The 18556-nt window shown below is 52.0% G+C and overlaps 2 protein-coding genes and 1 non-coding gene across 3 annotated transcripts; 2 read left to right on the forward strand and 1 right to left on the reverse strand.

Annotated features, from left to right (window-relative positions):
• Positions 1-1005: 1005 nt before the first annotated feature.
• On the forward strand, positions 1006-9704 carry SHD (Src homology 2 domain containing transforming protein D). The gene is made up of 6 exons (XM_040241984.1): positions 1006-2135; positions 3358-3463; positions 3543-3731; positions 6363-6486; positions 7933-8052; positions 9317-9704. The coding sequence occupies exons 1-6, from the start codon at positions 1836-1838 to the stop codon at positions 9501-9503; spliced, it is 1026 nt and encodes a 341-aa protein (XP_040097918.1). The 5' UTR covers positions 1006-1835; the 3' UTR covers positions 9504-9704.
• A 727-nt stretch (positions 9705-10431) lies between these two features.
• Positions 10432-17853, reverse strand: TMIGD2 (transmembrane and immunoglobulin domain containing 2). Its single transcript, XM_040241610.1, has 5 exons — positions 17706-17853; positions 14918-15277; positions 11416-11445; positions 11215-11322; positions 10432-10876 (listed from the first exon to the last, which is right to left on the reverse strand). The coding sequence occupies exons 1-5, from the start codon at positions 17749-17751 to the stop codon at positions 10527-10529; spliced, it is 894 nt and encodes a 297-aa protein (XP_040097544.1). The 5' UTR covers positions 17752-17853; the 3' UTR covers positions 10432-10526.
• On the forward strand, positions 11720-11791 carry TRNAR-CCG. Its single transcript has one exon. It is a non-coding gene; the product is annotated as a tRNA-Arg (tRNA).
• Positions 17854-18556: the final 703 nt, after the last annotated feature.

An 18556-nucleotide genomic window follows, 5' to 3' on the forward strand; every position in this document is an offset into this window, starting at 1 on the left:
AAAGGAGGGGTGCAACTCTGTAGCAGTGTTAGTCTATTTCCCCTCCCTTCCAAGCTGCGGGCACCTGCCCACTCTAAGGGGCTTGGAGAAGGGAGCCTGAGGTCCTATCCTTCCTGACCACCCTTCTCTTATTTTTGTTAGGGGTCCCTGAATAAGCCCCTCTATGGGGAAAGGAAAAAAATGTGTTTCTTTTGGGTCTGGTCAGCAGCTCCCTGGGCTCTCTTATTCTCCCCAAATCCCTCAGTGTCCTGGCCCCCAGACAGCTGCAGCTGCCAAGAGGCAGCCAAACCAGGCGAGAGACCCCCCCCCCTTTCTGCTCCCTCCCTCCCTCCACCCCCAGAAGCCACAAAGGGACAGATGCTGAAGACACACGCCAGGCACTGATACCATCTCCCTTCCCCTGGCCAGCTGTCCCAACCCCTTCCCTCATCCCACAATGGGTCCCCTGGGGAGAGGGGGACAGAGGAAAGCCCTCTTGGGGGAGGGGAAGCCAGAACCCCTTCCTTTCTGTTCCCCCCCTACTTCCTCCGGTGTCGTCGTCAATATCCATTTTAGCCAATGACCTCTGAAACAATTTCCACACCCCCATTCTCCTGGTCAGTTTCGCTGCCAGACCCTGGTTCAATTTCAACTCTCAATAGTGGTCACTCTCACCCCCTCTGCTGGCCAATTTCACCCCTTCTCGCGGTCAAGTCCAGCCCACCCCTTTTCCTGGTCAATTTCCACCTCGCCTTCCTCTCGTCTTCCCCACCTCAGCACCTCTTGCTCTGCAGAGCAAGGTCAGCGCCTGTGGGTTCCCGCCTCCCGCGCTCCTCGCTCGCTCCTGCCAGCCTCGGTCCTCTGGGTCACTGTCCAGCCGCCGCGGCCTTGGCCCCAGCGACTCCCGCTCCGCATCCCCCCCTCCCTCTGCGGGCAGCGGCTCTCCTCCCTCCCCAGAACAGCTGAAGGTCTCAGTCACCTCGGAGGGGAGCGCGGGGGGAGGGGAGGGGCGGGGGAACCCGCGGAGGGGGAGGCGGGGAAGCCTTGACGTCCCTGCCCTGGACCCGGCCCGGGGCTGGTAGGGACTGGGGCGCCCGCCCGCCCGAGCGCCCCCTCCTCAAAGTCCCACCTCCCGGTCGCGCGCCGGCGGCGGCGGTGAAAGTCTCTCCGAAAGCGTGAAGGGGGATTGGAGGAGATTTTATTTCCCTTTGTGCCCGTGACTCGGGTCGGATCGAGGCGGCGGGGCCGGGGACCCCGGGCTTGGGGCTCCCCTCGGAGCGGCGAGGAGCGCAACAAAGGATGCGCCCCACCGGGGTCACCGTCCCCGCGGCCCAACTTTGCGCGAGGCGCCCGCGCCCCCGGAGAACCCTCTCGCTGCGTTGAGAACCCAGGCGTCCGGGCTGAGCCAAGGCTGGGGGCGTCCGCTGGCGGCGCTGTCCCCGCCCTCGGCTCCCAGGAGGGGGATTCCAGAGCTTCCCGGAGGCGGCGGGTGTCCGCGCCGCGCACGAGACCGCTCTGCCCGCGGAAACTCCGCGCGCTTCCGCGGATGCCCCTGGCTCCGGCCGGACTACCCAGCGCTCGGCGTTCAGGGCCCCGCGCGACGCCCGCTTCCCACGCCGTCCTTCCAGAGCTGGGCTAAGGTGCAATTGCTCCTCCTTTCCCCTCCCTCCTCTTGTCTCCTCCTTTTTCTCCCCTTTTCACCCTCCTCTGAGCCCAGCCAAAGGGCACACCTGATCTTTCTCCTCCTCCTTCCCCTCCTACCTTCTCCCTGGGGGCCCTGCCGAGGAAGAGGGCCCAGAAGAGGGCATGCGGGTCCCCCGCTGACAGTGGCCAGGTTTGGGGTGACACGCACTCAGATGGCCAAGTGGCTCCGAGACTACCTGAGCTTTGGCGGTCGGCGGCCCCCTCCGCAGCCGCCCACCCCCGACTACACCGAGAGCGACATCCTGCGGGCCTACCGCGAGCAGAAGGATCTGGACTTTGAAGACCCCTACGAGGACGCCGATAGCCGCCTAGAGCCCGATTCCTCCGCGGGGCCCGGGGACTCCAAGGGCTCTGGAGACGCGAAGTACGACTCTCCAAAGCACCGGCTCATCAAGGTGGAGGCAGTCGACATTGCCAGAGCCAAGGTCTTGCTGGGAAGCCCCGGGGAAGAGGTGCGTGGCTAAGTCCCCTAAGCTGGGTGGGCCCCGGAGACTGGGTGGGGAGGGCCAAGCTGGCACCCCCACCCTGGATTTTGGGGAGCTTGTTTAGGTGTTACCCCAGGGGCAGACCAGGGCACCAGCCCACTTCCCCCAATCCCCCACCTGCTCGGCAGTTTGATGTCTGTCTCCTTTCAATGCACAGTGCTGTTTGCCCGCCTCCCTCTCTCATTGGCTTTGTACCCCTTTCCTCCAGCTTCCTAAGTCCTCCCTTCTGGATCCCTTCCCCCAGCTTCCCTTCCTCTTACAAGCTGAAGGGATCTTCCTCAAACAGATCTGAGTGAGTCGGTTTCCTATGGGGCACTTCAACATTTTTACCAATCTCCACCCTTCCTCTGTTACACTCCCATTTTACAGAAATGGAAATTGAGGCTCACAGAAGAAAAGTGACTGGCCCCAGGTCACAAGGCTCTAGCTTGTTTAGAACTTGAACCAGACTTGCTTCCAATGCCCATAATTTTTTTTCCAAAATGATCAGTATTTTTCCTAAATGATCAGAAGGTCCACCATACAACATCAGCAGAGACAGAAAAGACTTCAAAGGGAATTATGGGAGGCTGTGTCTGGTAGCGGGGCTTCTGTGAATCTGCTTGCAATGCAGAAGATCCAGGTTCCATCCCTGGGTCGGGAAGGAGAAGGAAATGGCAACCCACTCCAGTATTCTCACCTGGAAAATGCCATGGGCAGAGGAGCTTGCCTGGTAGTGGTTAATGGCACAGAGAAACATAGGAGGAGGCAGGGACTCGGGGAAGCAGACAACCTAGGTTCAAACCCTGCCTCTGACTTATCAGCTGTGTGACCCTGAGCAAGTCACTTGCCCAGTATGTGCCTTGGTTTTCTCATCTATAAAATGGGGATAAAGTACTTACTGAGTGTTGATACTACCAGTAAATATATTTGAAGTCTTTTGGAACAGTACTGGCACCTGATAAACATTAAAATGATTGAAAGAAGGAGGTAGGGGTCAGAGGAAGAGAGGAAGGGATGATCTACTTGCAAACACTTGTGGGTGGAAAAAAAAACCACTTGCTTGGACAGGGTATGCCAGATAGATCAGAGACAGCAGGCAAGAGGTGTACTGTACTCATGCTGGGCATGCTGGGCACAGCATGGGTACCCAGAGCTAGGCTTGGTCCCCCTGAGTCCTTGATCCCCTCTCTTGCCTTTCTCTGTCCAGTCAAAAGTCGACACCGAGTACTCAGACCCCTTTGATGCCCAGCCCCATCCACCACCCCCGGATGATGGCTACATGGAGCCCTACGATGCCCAGCGGGTCATGAGTGGTGAGTGAGCAGGGCTTGGAGGAAAGGTGACAGGCTCCCAGGTGGGAGTGAGAGCTGACCAGTGTCCTTGGCCTCCCAGAACTGCCATGCAGGAGGGTGCAGCTGTATGACACCCCCTATGAGGAGCAGGACCAAGAATTGGGAGATGGGCCCCCTTCAGGGCGGAAACCTCGACAGAGTCGGCTGCCTCAGGAGGATGAGCGGCCAGCAGATGAGTATGACCAGCCCTGGGAGTGGAAGAAAGACCATATCTCCAAGGCATTTGCAGGTGATTCTCTTACCCTGATTTCTGAAGATCTGTGTCCCTCTATTTTCTGCTCTGGTCATATCCCCTGTTTCAGCTAACAAAGTAAACCTCCAGCGCTTGTCACTTTGGTAGTTTGTTAATTCTCACTAATGTGTGAATGACTGATAGTCATAAGTTTCTTTTTCCAGGAGAACCTGTATCTTCCTTGGAAACTGAAACCCCTTTAATTAATTTATTTTTATTTTATCTTATCTTATTGACTATGCCATAAGGCTTGCAGACCTTAGTTCACTGACCAGGGACTGAACCCAGGCCTTTGGTAGTGAAAGCATGAAGTCTTAACCACTGGACTGCCAGGGAATTCCCTGAAACCCCTTTTTGAGTGCAATGGAATCTACTCATTCTGCTCACTATAGTGCAGGAATAGGCTTTGGTGTCAGGACTAGATCTGGATTTGTGTCTTTTATGTGGGCAAATGACTTTATCTCCCTGAGTCTCAGTTCTCTAACATGTACCTGTTGAGTAGAGCAGTTGTAAACTGAGTGCTAAAGCACTCAATTATACAGGAGCTTTGGGGAAGAGAGCAGCATTTCTTAGAGTCAGTTTCTGAGTTGGGTAAGCTTGGACAAGTCTCTGAGCCTCAGTTTCCTCTTCTGTAGAAAGAGGAATAATAAGGTCACTTAGGGCTTCCCTTGTGGATCAGCTGGTAATGAATCCACCTGCAATATGGGAGACCTGGGTTCGATTCCTGGGTTGGGAAGATACCCTGGAGAAGGGAAAGGCTACCAACTCCAGTATTCTGTCCTGGAGAATTCCATGGACTGTATAAGCCCATGGGGTCAGAAAGAGTCGGACACGACTAAGCAACTTCCACTTTTCACTTTCAAGGTCACCTTTAAGAAATAAACTCCAGGAAGAGTTGTTTGAACGCAAATCTGCCCAAGAAGTTGTATAATTGTGAGGGAAATTGGAGCTAGTGCCTCAGTCTACCAGTCTGTATATCAGGGGTGGTTGTCTAGCTCTGGGCTTTCCTGGTGGCTTAGATGGGAAAGAATCTGCCTGTAATGCAGGAGACCCAGGTTTGATCCCTGATCGGGAAGATCCTCTGGTGAAGGAAATGGCAACCCACGCCAGTATTCTTGCCTGAAGAATTCCAAGGACAGAGGAGCCTGGTGGGCTACAGTCCATGGGGTTGCAAAGAGTGGGACATGACTAAAACATCTATTTCTGCTTTATTGACTATGCCAAAGCCTTTGACTGTGTGGATCACAATAAACTGTGGAAAATTCTTCAAGAGATGGGAATACCAGACCACCTAACCTGCCTCTTGAGAAACCTATATGCAGGTCAGGAAGCAACAGTTAGAACTGGACATGGAACAACAGACTGGTTCCTAATTGGAAAAGGAGTACGTCAAGGCTGTATATTGTCACCCTGCTTATTTAACTTCTATGCAGAGTACATCATGAGAAACGCTGGGCTGGAAGAAGCACAAACTGGAATCAAGATTGCTGGGAGAAATATCAATAACCTCAGATATGCAGATGACACCACCCTTATGGCAGAAAGTAAAGAGGAACTAAAAAGCCTCTTGATGAAAGTGAAAGAGAAGAGTGAAAAAGTTGGCTTAAAGCTCAACATTCATAAAACGAAGATCATGGCATCTGGTTCCATCACTTCATGGCAAATAGATGTGGAAACAGTGTCAGACTTTATTTTGGGGGGCTCCAAAATCACTGCAGATGGTGACTGCAGCCATGAAATTAAAAGACGCTTACTCCTTGGAAGAAAAGTTATGACCAACCCTAGATAGCATATTGAAAAGCAGAGACATTACTTTGCCAACAAAGGTCCGTCTAGTCAAGGCTGTGGTTTTTCCAGTGGTCATGTATGGATGCGAGAGAGTTGGACTGTGAAGAAAGCTGAGTGCCGAAGAATTGATGCTTTTGAACTGTGGTGTTGGAGAAGACTCTTGAGAGTCCCTTGGCCTGCAAGGAGATCCAGCCAGTCCATTCTAAAGGAGATCAGTCCTGGGTGTTCTTTGGAAAGAAGGATGCTAAAGCTGAAACTCCAATACTTTGGCCACCTCATGTGAAGAGTTGACTCATTGGAAAAGACTCTGATGCTGGGAGGGATTGGGGGCAGGAGGAGAAGGGGACGACAGAGGATGAGATGGCTGGATGGCATCACCGACTCGATGGACGTGAGTCTGCGTGAACTCCGGGAGTTGGTGATGGATAGGGAGGCCTGGCGTGCTGCGATTCATGGGATCGCAAAGAGTCGGACACGACTGAGCGACTGAACTGAGCGACTAACACATTCTACATTCTCTATGACTTGCCCAAAATCTCGCGGAACTTCCCACTTGCCCCTCTAGCTACGTCCCCTGCTCTCTGATTTATCATTCAGGGAACTGGCCACCCTTCCATACTACCAGATTCAGGAATGACCACACCCCTTTCTTCTGAAGGCTAATTGGTTGCTGTTGTACCAATCCCTCCCCAGCCTTAAACCCAACCCCTCTTCTTCTGGATTCTGATAGGTTGCCCTAGGCTGGCACCACCTTCCTACTGAAATTCTATTGGCTTGCTCCTATCTCACCCTCGAGATAGGCAGGACTTAACCATTTTCTCTTTAAACCTTCTCCTCCAGTTCAGTTTGACAGTCCAGAGTGGGAAAGAACCTCGGGCTCAGCCAAGGAGCTCCGGAGACTGCCGCCCAGAAGCCCCCAGCCTGCAGAGCGCGTGGACCCGGCCCTGCCCCTGGAAAAACAGCCGTAAGTGAGGAAGCTGAAGATGGAAGAGCCGGGTTGAATCCCTCCCTTCCCCATACTAGTAACAGATTGCTCGGACCAGGTGGGCTGGAGGAACTTGGATTCATTCATTCACTTCATTCTTCAACTAATCTTCACTGAGCGACAGCGCCTGCTGTGTGCTAGACACCCAGCTTGGTGCGTAGCAAAAGCAAGTGTCTACACTCCCTCTGGCCTCAGATTCTGGGTTCAAATCCCTTCTCTGTAATTTCTGGCTCCGTGACCTTGAGCAAGTCACTCAACCTCTCTGAAGCTCGGGCTCAACACTTCCAAGAGAGTGCCTGCCTCACGCAGAATAGGGATTTCCTCCCTTTCCTTGGGTGGGATTTATAAGCCTGAGAGTGAAGAGACAAAAATCATTCTCACCCCCAAGAGATCTTGCTGTGAAAGTGGGAGGATCGAGATTTTGAAGGAGTTCCAACTTTAGGCTGGAATGAAGCTCACAAGCTGTGAAAGTCTGGGTGTTCTGTGTTCCTCTAGCCTAGATGTTCCTCAAAGAACTCCCTGAGCCCTGAAAGCCCAGCCCTGTGAGTACCAGGGTGTGTTTAGCACAGCCATTCCCAAACCTCTTAGGTGGCTGATCCAGGACTACCTAATTAACACAAGCATGGGGTATTTTCTTTCAATACAAACAACTTCTTGGTGCTCATTGGTTTTTGACACTTTGCTCCCTCTGTTTGAGCATCTTAAAGAAAAATATTATGTAAAGAATGTATAGGTAGGTGGGGATATGTTGCTGTTGTTCAGAGGCAAAGTCCTGTCTGACTCTTTGTGACCCCATGGACTGCAGCACGCCAGGACTCCCTGTCCATCACCATCTCCCAGAGTTTGCCCAAGTTCATGTCCATTGAATTGGTGATGCCGTCCAGCCATCTCATCCTCTGTCCTCTTCTTCTTCTGCCTTCAGTCTTTCCCAGCATCAGGGTCTTTTCCGATGAGTCAGCTGTTCGCATCAGGTGGCCAAAATATTGGAACTTCAGCTCAGCATCAGTACTTCCAAAGAGTATTCAGGGTTGATTTCCTTTAGCATTGACTGGTTTGATCTCCTTGCTGTCCAAGGGGCTCTCAAGAGATACAGGATGCAGCAAGCCTCCTGAAAGTGATGTGCAAGTGATGCAAGTTGGAGGGAGGGGTTGAGGACACCTGGGCACTCAGCTGAGGGAGGCTGCAAAGACCAAAGTCAAGGGTACATGTTAAATTGGAGCAGCTGCAGGTGGACCTGGGTTTACCTGCCTCCCAGAGAGACACTTGTCTGCCTGAAAACCAAGTTCCTCTTGAGAAATCCAAGGGAATGTGTCTCCCTTGTTTGCCTGGATGTCACAAGTCCTTGAATGAGCTGTGCCTGCATCCAGCCCCAGGATGTGTTGGAAGGGGGATCGCCTTCAGGAGACATCTGTCCCCACCCCCTAGGTGGTTCCACGGCCTGCTGAGCCGGGCAGATGCCGAGAACCTCCTGTCGCTCTGCAAGGAAGGCAGCTACCTTGTGCGGCTCAGTGAGACCAGCCCCCAAGACTGCTCCCTGTCCCTCAGGTGAGACCCCAATCCTCTGGAGGGACAGAGGGTCACAGGACTGCATGCCTTCGACTGTCAAGCTTTTGACTGAATTCACCTGGAGAAGAGGAGTGTGGCTTCAGGAGCCAATGGGCGGGATTTCCAGGGCAGGTGGACAGAGCTTTCAGGCCAGGGGGTGGGGCTTATGGGAGCTGTGGGCAGAGCTTCTAGGTCAAAAGGCGGGGCTTTCAGAGAGGGTACCTGCATGGTTCCGACTGAAAATGAGCTCCCTGTCACTGGAGGTACGCAAGAAAATGGAGAGGAAGTCATATAGTAAATCTAGAACTTCAGTGAGATGAGGAACTAGGTGTCCAAGTTTCCTCTGGACTCCTCCCAGGTTTAAAAGTGTATCCATTTGTGTCAAACCAGGGCCAAAATCTCAGTAGCCCTGTAGACTTTTGAGTTTGATACCCTGGTTCTATGTGCTTCTCTGCCTAAGATTCTAAGTGTGTCTGATTACAAAACGCTCCTAAGATTCTACCAGATTTCTGAGTGTGAGATTCCTAAAAGGTCAAGATTGAAGAGGGTTTGGAAGTAAGTTCATATCCTGCCTCTGCCACTTTCTAGCTGTGTGACCTCAGCTAAATCATTCAACCTCTCTTGGCCTCTGTTTCCTCATCTGTGAAACAAAGACAATAATAGCATTCAGTTCGTTGTAATACTACGATTAAAAGAGGGGGAAAAGTGAAAAAGTGTTGAGAAGAATGCCCAGGAAACAGGAAGCGCTTAATTCATACTAATGATGGTGATAGAACCATTTCCAGGTTCTATGTCATTCACCTACCAGAGATGTAAAGGAAAGGGACCTTAGGGAATTCCCTGGCAGTCCAGTGGTTAGGACTCCATGGGTGAGGGTACAATCAGGGAACTAAGATCCTGCAAGCCTCATGGAAAAAGCCAAAAGCCAAAAAAGGGGGGAGGGGAGTTGGAGGTCCCTTGATTGAGGGTAACCAGGATGGGTAGCACAAGGAATAAGGAGGTTTGGAGAGAAAGTGCCTTCTGTGTTCTTGGGGAGGGACTCCAACTGGGAGAGACTCCAGCCTGTCTTCACAAGGGACAAGTGCAGAAGGCATCCCACAGTGTGGAACGAGTCAACAGCTGATGCCAAGTGGCTGTTAACCAGAAATATTTGGGGATGCCAGGCTCGGGTTCCTAGGGTCATCCAGGGAGTGGCTTTAGGGTTGGAGGGTGTGGGCGGGCTTGAAGCGCTGGGTACCCTTTCTGACCTGACCCCTGTCCTCAGGAGCAGCCAGGGCTTCCTGCACCTGAAGTTCGCGCGCACCCGAGAGAACCAGTTCGTGCTGGGTCAGCACAGCGGCCCTTTCCCCAGTGTGCCAGAGCTGGTGCTGCATTATAGCTCCCGCCCGCTGCCCGTGCAGGGTGCCGAGCATCTGGCCCTCCTGTACCCGGTGGTCTCACAGACCCCCTGACTGGAGCCTCACCCTGTATGCTGGGCCGTGGGGCCCCGATCACTGGCTGCAAATGTTGGAGGTCTTTCCAGTCCCGGGGGAGGCTGGATGGAGAGGCCTCTGCTCCTCCAGGCCCTGCTCGGCCCCCTTCTGGGTTCTCGGGCCCAGCACTGTGTCTGGAACCCCTCCTCTGGCCTGGCAAATAAATAAGTTATTGTGTGTTTCAAGTGTTCTTTCTGGGAAGAGGGAGCTCAGCCCCTGAAGGAAGAGGGGAGGCAGCCCCGTGGAGGGGAAGAGTATCCCCAGCTCTGTGTTTTGGGGGTGGAGCCAAGGTTGGAGCCTGAATGGCTCACAGGGAGGGACCAACATTCTGAGAGCTGTTGACAGGCAGGGAGAGAGCGGTATGGAGGCAGATAAAACCTGGAGACAGCAAAGACCGGCTGATTAAAAAGATGGCGAAACCGAGGGGGCGAGGCTCTCAGGCCAACCCTGCCCCCACCCCGCCCCTCCTTCCTATCTTGGGCCTGTGGCCACGGGCTGCCGAAAAGGACATCTGTCCCCATGGAAACAGCAGACGTGGGGGAAGGGAGCCAGGCTCAGCTGGTGTCACTTCAAGGTGATAGTCGGGCAGGAGACCCCGGGTGTGGGGGGAGCTGACAAATGCCAGGAAGCCCCAATCTCCCCCCGCAGCCCCTAACTCCAAGCCTGCCTAGGGAGGGGGTAGACACCAGTTGGGGAGGGGGCGTGCTTCCAGCTCCAGGCACTGTTTGGAAGTGAGGGACATCACTTTTCTGCTAATTGGACATGACCCTCCAAGGATAAGAGGGGGAAAGCTTTCAAGCCCCCTCACCAGAGTCGTCCTCCAGGACCACACCCCCAGATGACTCCCTGATGGTTCAAATCTCTAGCACTGCCAAATTGCCACGGATACTGGCTTTGCTTTCTTCATGAACATTTATTGGGTGTTCTTGGGACAAGGGAGAGGTCTATCCTCATAAAAACAAGTACGGGGTCTCTAGGATAAACTGCTGGCCTCTGTGATCCCTAGGAATAAGTCACATCTTTATATAGTCGCTGGGGGAAGGTCTTCTCTGGCTCTCCTGGGGTTCTGATTTCTCTCCCCACTTCAAGGAGCCCTCTTGGCCTTGGCTGCCTAGAGGAGCCTGGGCCAGGAGAGATCCTGGCTGCAGAGACGGGGTGAATGGGTCTAGGACTGGGGCAAGATTTGGGAGCCAGATGCGACTTGGGGCTGGGGCGCTGGGGGAAAGAGATCGCGTGGAAGATTTGGCCCTTCTGATCCTCACTGTCCAGCACCTTCCTTTCCACAGGCCATGCTTCACTCTTCCTTGGGGCTCTCCGGGGCCGGTATAGGACGTTGCTGTAGATTGGACTGCCTGCATTCGGGGATGGGGTGAGAGATGACACCAAGAGGGGACAGTCATTTAAGAGAGCCTGGTCCTCTCCAGCCCACTTTCTGGGAGCTTTGTCTATGCCCCTGAAAAAACACGGGTGTAAGGACCAGCCTTCCTCATCCATTCCCCTTCTCTGCCCCCCAGCCTCGCCCTCCCTCCTTCCGAAAGGAGCAGGTATCAAAGTCAGAAGGGGATGAGTTCCCGCCTAGTCAAGCAGCTGCAGTTCCAGCTTTCTTAACGAGGGGGCGCGATCGCCAGGGCGTTGGCGGTGCTCTTGGGAACCTTCCGCCCTCTGCGCAGCTACCTGCGCGGTTCCTTACCTGCATCCCCGTTCCGGCAGCGGCGGCGGCCCCAGATCCCAGCGCCCAGAGCGAAAGCGGCCACGGCCACGGCCACGGCCCCCGTCACCAGCGGCACGAAGTAGAGGCCTGGAATGGGAGAGGGGATGGTTGGCGGGCTGCCGGAGGGCGGGGCCGAGGGGCGGGGCGGAGCTGAAGGAGGGTCAGGTAGACGGAGCTCACCTGAGAAGCTCTGGTCCTGTAGCCAGCCACCTGCAGAGAAGAAACCTGTGTCTCAGGCGAGCTCACCTTTGAGTTCAGCATCCTGCACCCCTTTAGGATAACAGCCCCTCTACCCCGTGTGGAACCTCAGGGTTCTTGCACCTCCCATGCTGTGAGTTCAGGCAAGTATTTGCTCTAAACCTCTTTCCTCTTCTGAAAAATGAGACTAAGCATGCCTATCTTGCTGAATTATTGTGAATACATTCCAGACCCGGTAATAAACTCTTTAGATATAATCACTTTAAAGTCATATAATCTGGGGACTTCCCTGGTGGTCCAGTGGTTAAGGCTCTGAACTCCGAATGCAGGGGGCCAGGTTCGATCCCTGGTCAGGGAACTAGATCCCACATGCCAGAACTAAGAGTTCACATGCTGAAACAAAGATTCTGCATGCTACAACTAAGACCTGGCACAGGAAAATAAATATATATATTAAATAAATAAATAAATTCACCTAGTCTGATGAGAAAGCACTATTACCTGAATTTAACTAAGGAAACAGGCACAAAAGAGTCAAGTCACTAGCATAAGGTCACAGAGCAAGTGAATAGCTGAGTGGGGATGTGCTTTCAGGTCTGTGTAATTGACAGGAACCCCAGCCAAGACGCTTTCTCCTGTGACCAAGACAAGACCCAGTGTTCCTAGCTCCTTCATCTTCCACGTTCTGAAGTTGGCAGTGATCCCGGGGTTGGGGAGGGTGGCTTCCGATGGGGAAGCCAGCTGTGCAGAGCTGAATCCCTGCCGACCCAGCCTCGCTCCCTCACAGCTGCCAACAACTCTCAGCCTGGTGCCTCTGCTACCCCAGCCTCTGCTTATTGGTAATTGGCCCTGTTGTCCCTGGGAGCCAAGGGTTGGGGGGGGTGGGTGGCGGGGCGGCCATAACATACCGCCCTGGAGGCAGGCAGTGGGCAGATCCTGCCAGCTGGAAAGAAATGGGCATCTCTTGAAGCGAGGAATCTGAGTGGTGCTTCATTTTGCCTGATAGGAGCCAGGCAGGTGCCCAAGGCCCTGAGGAACAGTGGAGAGTGCAAGACTGCAACAGGTCAACTTGCAAACTCTGCAGGGTTTGGCCTTTATGTGGGTGTCAGGCAGAGTTAGGGAAATGTGTGAGTCGGGCTCTGGAGAAAGCTGCCTGCATCCCGGCATGTGTGGGTGGCTGGACGTGTCTTGGCCCTGGCTGGGCCTTAGCTTTATTCTCTGTGAAAGGAGGCTGCTGGCTAAGCTAATCTGGAAAGTTCCTTCCAGCCTTGAGAGTCAATGGTTTGCTTTTTTGTCTGTTTTGTGTATGTGTTTTATTTTTGGCCCTGTGGAATCAAAGCCGTGCCCGCTGCAGTGGAAGCATGGAGTCCTGACCGCTGGACCACCACAGGGAAGTCCCGACCGTCAATGGCTTTCAATTCTAGATCCTGGAATTCTAGAGTTTTCTGCTCTTACATACTCTGTGATTGCAGAAGGCTAAGAGTTTATCTATTTAAAGTATTTCAGACCCTACAATTCTAAGATTCTAGAATCTTCCATGTCTTTGTTTCAGTGTTTCTCAACCTTTTTTCATTATCAGTCCCCTAAGAAGGCTTTCTAAGAACCTTCATTTGTTCCCTCATGAAATGTTAATACCACAGATATGCTATAAATCTGTGGGCTATCTGCATATCTCTGCTTTATACATAAAAGAATAAGATTTTCTTTGCTCCCAAGAACCAATGTTTACCTTCTTAGGAGTGATAGTCCCCATGGATAACATATGCTGCAATTCTCAGAGCTTAGAATTTATACCCCGAGGATTCTCAAACTGCAAGATTCTGCTTTATGGTTTGAGATTCTAGAATTGTTTTTGGTACAATACAACTGTGTCCATATGTTGACCAAAAGACGAGTTCTAGGGACTTCTCTGATGGTCCAGTGGTTAACACTCCATGTTTCCAATGCAGGAGGTGTGGGTTTGATCCCTGATTGGGGAACTAATATCCCACATGCCCCCACAGTGTAGCCAAAAAAATATTTTAAAAAAGACAAGTTCTAGATTATTCATAGAGGTCTTATTTATAATAGCCAAAACCCAGAAGTTGCCAAAATAGCCATCAGTAGGAAATTGGACTGATGAGTGGTGATGGAGGGCACTGCACAGAAAAGGAAAAGGAGGAGCCATTGCTCCGCATACTGACACAGAGGAGTCTCACAGACAGAGTGTCGAGTGAGACATGTCGGACACAGAATGCACTCTATGATTTCACTAAGTAAAATAGGAAGCCTGTTAAAATAGATTTATGCTGCTATAAGTCAGAATAGTGGTGGGGGATGGCATTTATAAGGAGGCAGATATGTGTGTTGAGCAGGGTGGTGAGTACCCAAGTGTGTGCAGGTTGTGAGAATCCATTGCTATGATTTGCGTTGTTGTTGTTTAGTCAATAAGTCATGTCCTATTCTTTTGCAACCCCATGGACTATAGCCCATCAGTCTCCCCTCTCCATGGATTTCCCAGGCAAGAATACTGGAGTGGGTTGTCATTTCCTTCCCCAGGGGGATCTCCCCAAGCCAGAGATCTCCTGCATCACAGGCGGATTCTTTACCACTGAGCCACCACTGAAGCCCATTATTTGTATACATCCCTCCAAAATTCATATGTTGAATTCTAACCTCTAATATGAAGGTAATGAGAGGTTAGGGCCTTTGGGAGGTGGTTAGGTAAAGAGGGTAGAGCCTTCATGAATGGGATCAGTGCTCTTATGGTGGTCCGTCCAGTGGTTAAGACTCTGCCCTTTCAAGGCAGGTGGTGCAGTTCAGTCCCTGGTTGCTGAACTAAAATCCCACACGCAGTGTGGCACAGCATCCCTCAATAAAAGGGACCCTAAAGAGCTCCTCAGCCCCCTGCTGCTACATGAGGACACAGCTAGAAGGTGCAGGCTATGAACCAGGAAGAGGCTTCTCACCAGAGCACGACCTTGCTGGCACTTTGATCTTGGATTTACAGTCTCTAGAATTCTGAGAAATAAATATGTGGTTTATAAGCCACCCAGTCTGCAGTGTTTTATCAGTGATCTAACAGACTAAGATATCCATGAGCTGGCCACTTTCGGTATGGGCATTTCTCTGTATGGAGGATATACTTGAATAACACAGTTCATGGAACTGTTCAAGAGTGTTTATGACTGTGATATACTGGAGCAGGGCTGAGTAACTACAGCCTGTGTGTCAAATTCAGCCCTCTGTTTTTTTTTTTTTTAATAAAATGTTATTGGCACCCAGGCCCTCCCAATCCCTTAAGCATGTCTATGGAGACTTTCATACTATAACAGCAGAGTGGAGTTATCACAACAGAAACTGTCTGCATCTGCAGACAGTTTCTAGGAATCTGATTTAGAGAATTTAGTTGCTAGGAGTTTGAGATTCTAGAAGCTTAAGATTTCTAGAAGTTCCAAGTCCTCCCTGGCTTACACCCCTGCCCCCTACCCCCATGCTCTCATACCTGTCTCCACCAGGAGCTGCGTCCCATTGCCCTGGGCCTCCTCCCAATCAGGGATCTCCACGGTTGCCCCACACACATAGAGTCCACTGTCATTGAGGCTCACGTGGTTCAGCTGCAGGGTGAGGTTGCCAGGCGGCTGCCAGGAGAGCCATCCCTGAGGCCCACAGACATCCTTGCTCAGACTGCCATTGATGATGTGTGTCTGGCAAAGGATGTCAATGTCCTTGATCCACTCGACACGGAGCTGCTCCCAGGCCTGGTCCTGCATCACCTGGCAGGCCAGAGTCACCTGGCTGTCCTGTCTCACCTGCAACAACTTCGGTGCCTGCTGCACAGTCAGGCCTGTGGCTCCTTGCAGGACTGGGGGAAAGAAGAAGTGAGTGAGACCTTCTTAAGTGTGTGTGTGTGTGAGTGTGTATGTGTGTGTGCATGACTTACTTCCCTAGCCAGCCCACAGGAATAAGACAGTGAGAGCCTGAAAGCTTACTATCTGCGTGATCTTTGCAAGGTCATTTCTTGCTGAACCTCCATGGCCCCATCTGTGAAATGGGTATAAGTCTCTCAGCACTTGTGAGATTTCAAGATGAACTCTATGACATGTCTGGCTCTCAGCCACAGAAAGATTACCTGGAGTGTGCCAGACCCTCATCTGGACCCTGTGGACACAGACACATAGGTAACTGAGACAGACAAAAGCCCCTACCCTTGTGGAGCCAACAGTATCGGGGGAGAGACACAGGAACTCATGAAATGAGAATCAATGGAGGAAAGGAATGGGGAGTGGCAAGAGATGATAAGGATGAAATGAGAGGGTGTCCTTATAGAGGGTGATCAGGGAGGGCCTCTCAGAGGAGGTGATATTTGAGCAGGGATGTGAATAGTAAGATGTATTCGGGGCTTGCCTGGTGGTACAGTTAAGAATCCACCTGCCAATGCAGGAGACACGGGTTCGATCCCTGGTTGGGGAAGATCCCACGTGCTGTGGGACAACTAAGCCCGTGCTCTGCAACAAGAGAATCCACTGCAATGAGAAGCCCAAGCACCGCAACTAGAGAGTAGCCGCTGCTTGCCACAGCTAAAGAAAGTCTGAGTGCAGCAATGAAGACCCAGCACAGGCATAAACAAATAAAATAAATCTTAAAAAAATGAAAGAAGTAGTCAGTCATCCCTAAGGAATGGGTCATGCAAAGGTCCTGAGGCTAGACAGGGCCTGGTGAGTTGGAGGAACAGGGAGGAGGCCCCCAGGGTTGGAGCAGAGCATGTGAGGGGGAGAGAGGGAGGAAGTGGGATCAGAGAATTCAGCAGAGCATGGCTTTTAGAGACCTGTGGGCTGTGTGGGTGGAGTATGACGGAGGTAGGGAAGTGGGTGGGGGTGGGGAAAGGGGAGCAGTGTACTTTTTTATCTAAGCGTGATGGGAAACCACGGGAGCAGGGAGGAAGTGTGGTCCAGTTAAAGTTTAAAAAAAATCACAATCATTGCCATGGTGAGAACGGACTGTGATCTTCATGGCGCAGGGGTGGGGTGGGGTGGCGGTCAGGATGGCCAAGAAACCAGGGTCCAGGAGACCAGTGATGGGACCCAGACCCTGGAAAAGAAGAGGTCAGAGTTTGAACAGATTTTGAAAGTTGCCTGCAGAAGAACTACAAGACCTGAGTTGGTCACTGTTCCCCTGAAACTGTCGCAACACTGTTCATCGGCTATACTCTAACACAAAATAAAAAGTTTAAAAATAAATATTTTTAAAAAAGAAGAACTGAATTGGGAGGGAGGGAAAGAGAGATAGTGGCAGATTTCCAAGGTTCTTAGGCTGGGGGACTTTGTGAATGGTGGCGACTTTAGGCCAAGGTGGGGGACACTGAGGGCCTTCCTTGGCAGTCCAATGTTTAAGACTCGAGCTTCCACTGCAGGGGCTGTGCGTTTGATCCCTGATTGGGGAACTAAGTTAATCTCACTGCCACACAGCTGAAAAAAACAAACAAACAAACATGAGGGACACCGAGTAGAAGAAGCAGGGCTAGAGGGGAAAGAAAGAGTCTGCTTTTGGCCATGGGAAGTCGGGTACCTGTTAGATGCCCCCCCCGAAGGGGTGAGTTGTTGTCAAGTTCCTGGCATTTGGGGTGGAGTTGCAGCTGACCCTAAAGAGAGGAGATGCAGGGAAGAGTATTCCAGGCAGAGGGAACAGAAGGTGCAAAGGTCCAGACGTAGGATCAAGCTCGATGTGTTGGGATAAAAAAAGAAAAAAAAAAAAAAAAAGAGTCAGCAGACTGGTCATGGGGGAGAGAGAGGGAATGCAGAGGAGCACAGAGAATAGAGCTGCCAGCAGGGTCAGGTCATACAAGGCTCATAGGCAGGTCCCGGTGTGAATTTTATCCTAAGGCTCCCTCTGTGGATTTTAGCTAGAAGGGTTCAACCCTTGTGGGCTTCCCTGGGAGCCCAGAGAGCAAAGAATCTGCCTGCAATGCAGGAGACCTGGGTTCAGTCCCTGGGTGGGGAAGATCCCCTAGAGAAGGAAATGGCAACCCATTCCAGTATTCTTGCCTGGAGAATTCCATGGGCAGAGGAGCCTGGCAGGCTACAGCTCATGGGTTGCAAAGAGTTGGACTCTACTGAGCAACTAACACACAGAGTTCAACCCTTGTAAAGTTCTGAGTATCAGGGAGAGAGACGGTGTATTTGGCAGAGCGGAGAGACTAAGGTTTCAAGGGGGTTCTGAACAGGAGGGGCAGGCAGCTGGAGTGATGAGTCACAACAGGATGGGGGCCAAGGTGGGGAGATTCAGATACTCACCCCAGAACTGCACCAGGAGGACCAGCACTGTGCCTGGGAACCCCATTCCTGGCCCATCAGGCTCCTGTCTCCCAGCTGGTGCCCTGCCACCCCCTTTCCCCTCCCGTGTGACAGACTTCCTGCCACAGAAGCATAGGTGACACTCCGCCCCCACTATAGAGGCATAAGTGACAACCAGGCCAGCCAGCAGACATCCGGTGGCCACTACTGCTGGGGCTCCACTTCCTGTCACTTGTGCCTCAGTTTCCCTCTTTTTTTTTTCCCAAGGCGAAAGGCAATACGTGTATGTGATGGAGATAAAGTGAGTGAAAATCTTCCTAAAAGACTACAGAGGGACTTCCCTGGCCGTCCAGAGGTTAAGACTTGGCCTTCCAATGCAGGCCGTGCGGGTTCAGTCCCTGGTTGGGGACCTAAGAGCCCACAAGCCGGGAAGCCGAGAAACCAAAACATAAAAGAGGAACAATATATTTTTGAAATATACATTTAAAAATTGTATTTGTTTATCCATCTTTGGCTGTACTGGGTCTTCATGGCTGCATGTGGGCTTCTCCCGTTGGGGAGCACGGGCTCTAGGTGCGTGGGCTTCAGTAGTTGTGGACCGTGGGCTCAGTAGTTGTGGACAGTGGGCTTAGTTGCCCTGCAGCATGTGGACTCTTCCCTGACCAGGGATCGAATCCATGTCCCTTGCATTGGCAGGCACGTTCTCAACCAGTGGACCACCAGAGAAGTCCAAAACAGAAACAATATTGTTAACACATTCAGTAAAGTCTTTAAAAATGGTCCACATAAAAAAAATATTTAAAAAAAGACTCCATAAATATGCCTAGACTGGGGACACACGGCGGGGCGGG

Source organism: Oryx dammah, unplaced genomic scaffold, assembly GCF_014754425.2.
Source record: "Oryx dammah isolate SB20612 unplaced genomic scaffold, SCBI_Odam_1.1 HiC_scaffold_5, whole genome shotgun sequence".
NCBI classification, from domain to species: Eukaryota; Metazoa; Chordata; class Mammalia; order Artiodactyla; family Bovidae; genus Oryx; species Oryx dammah.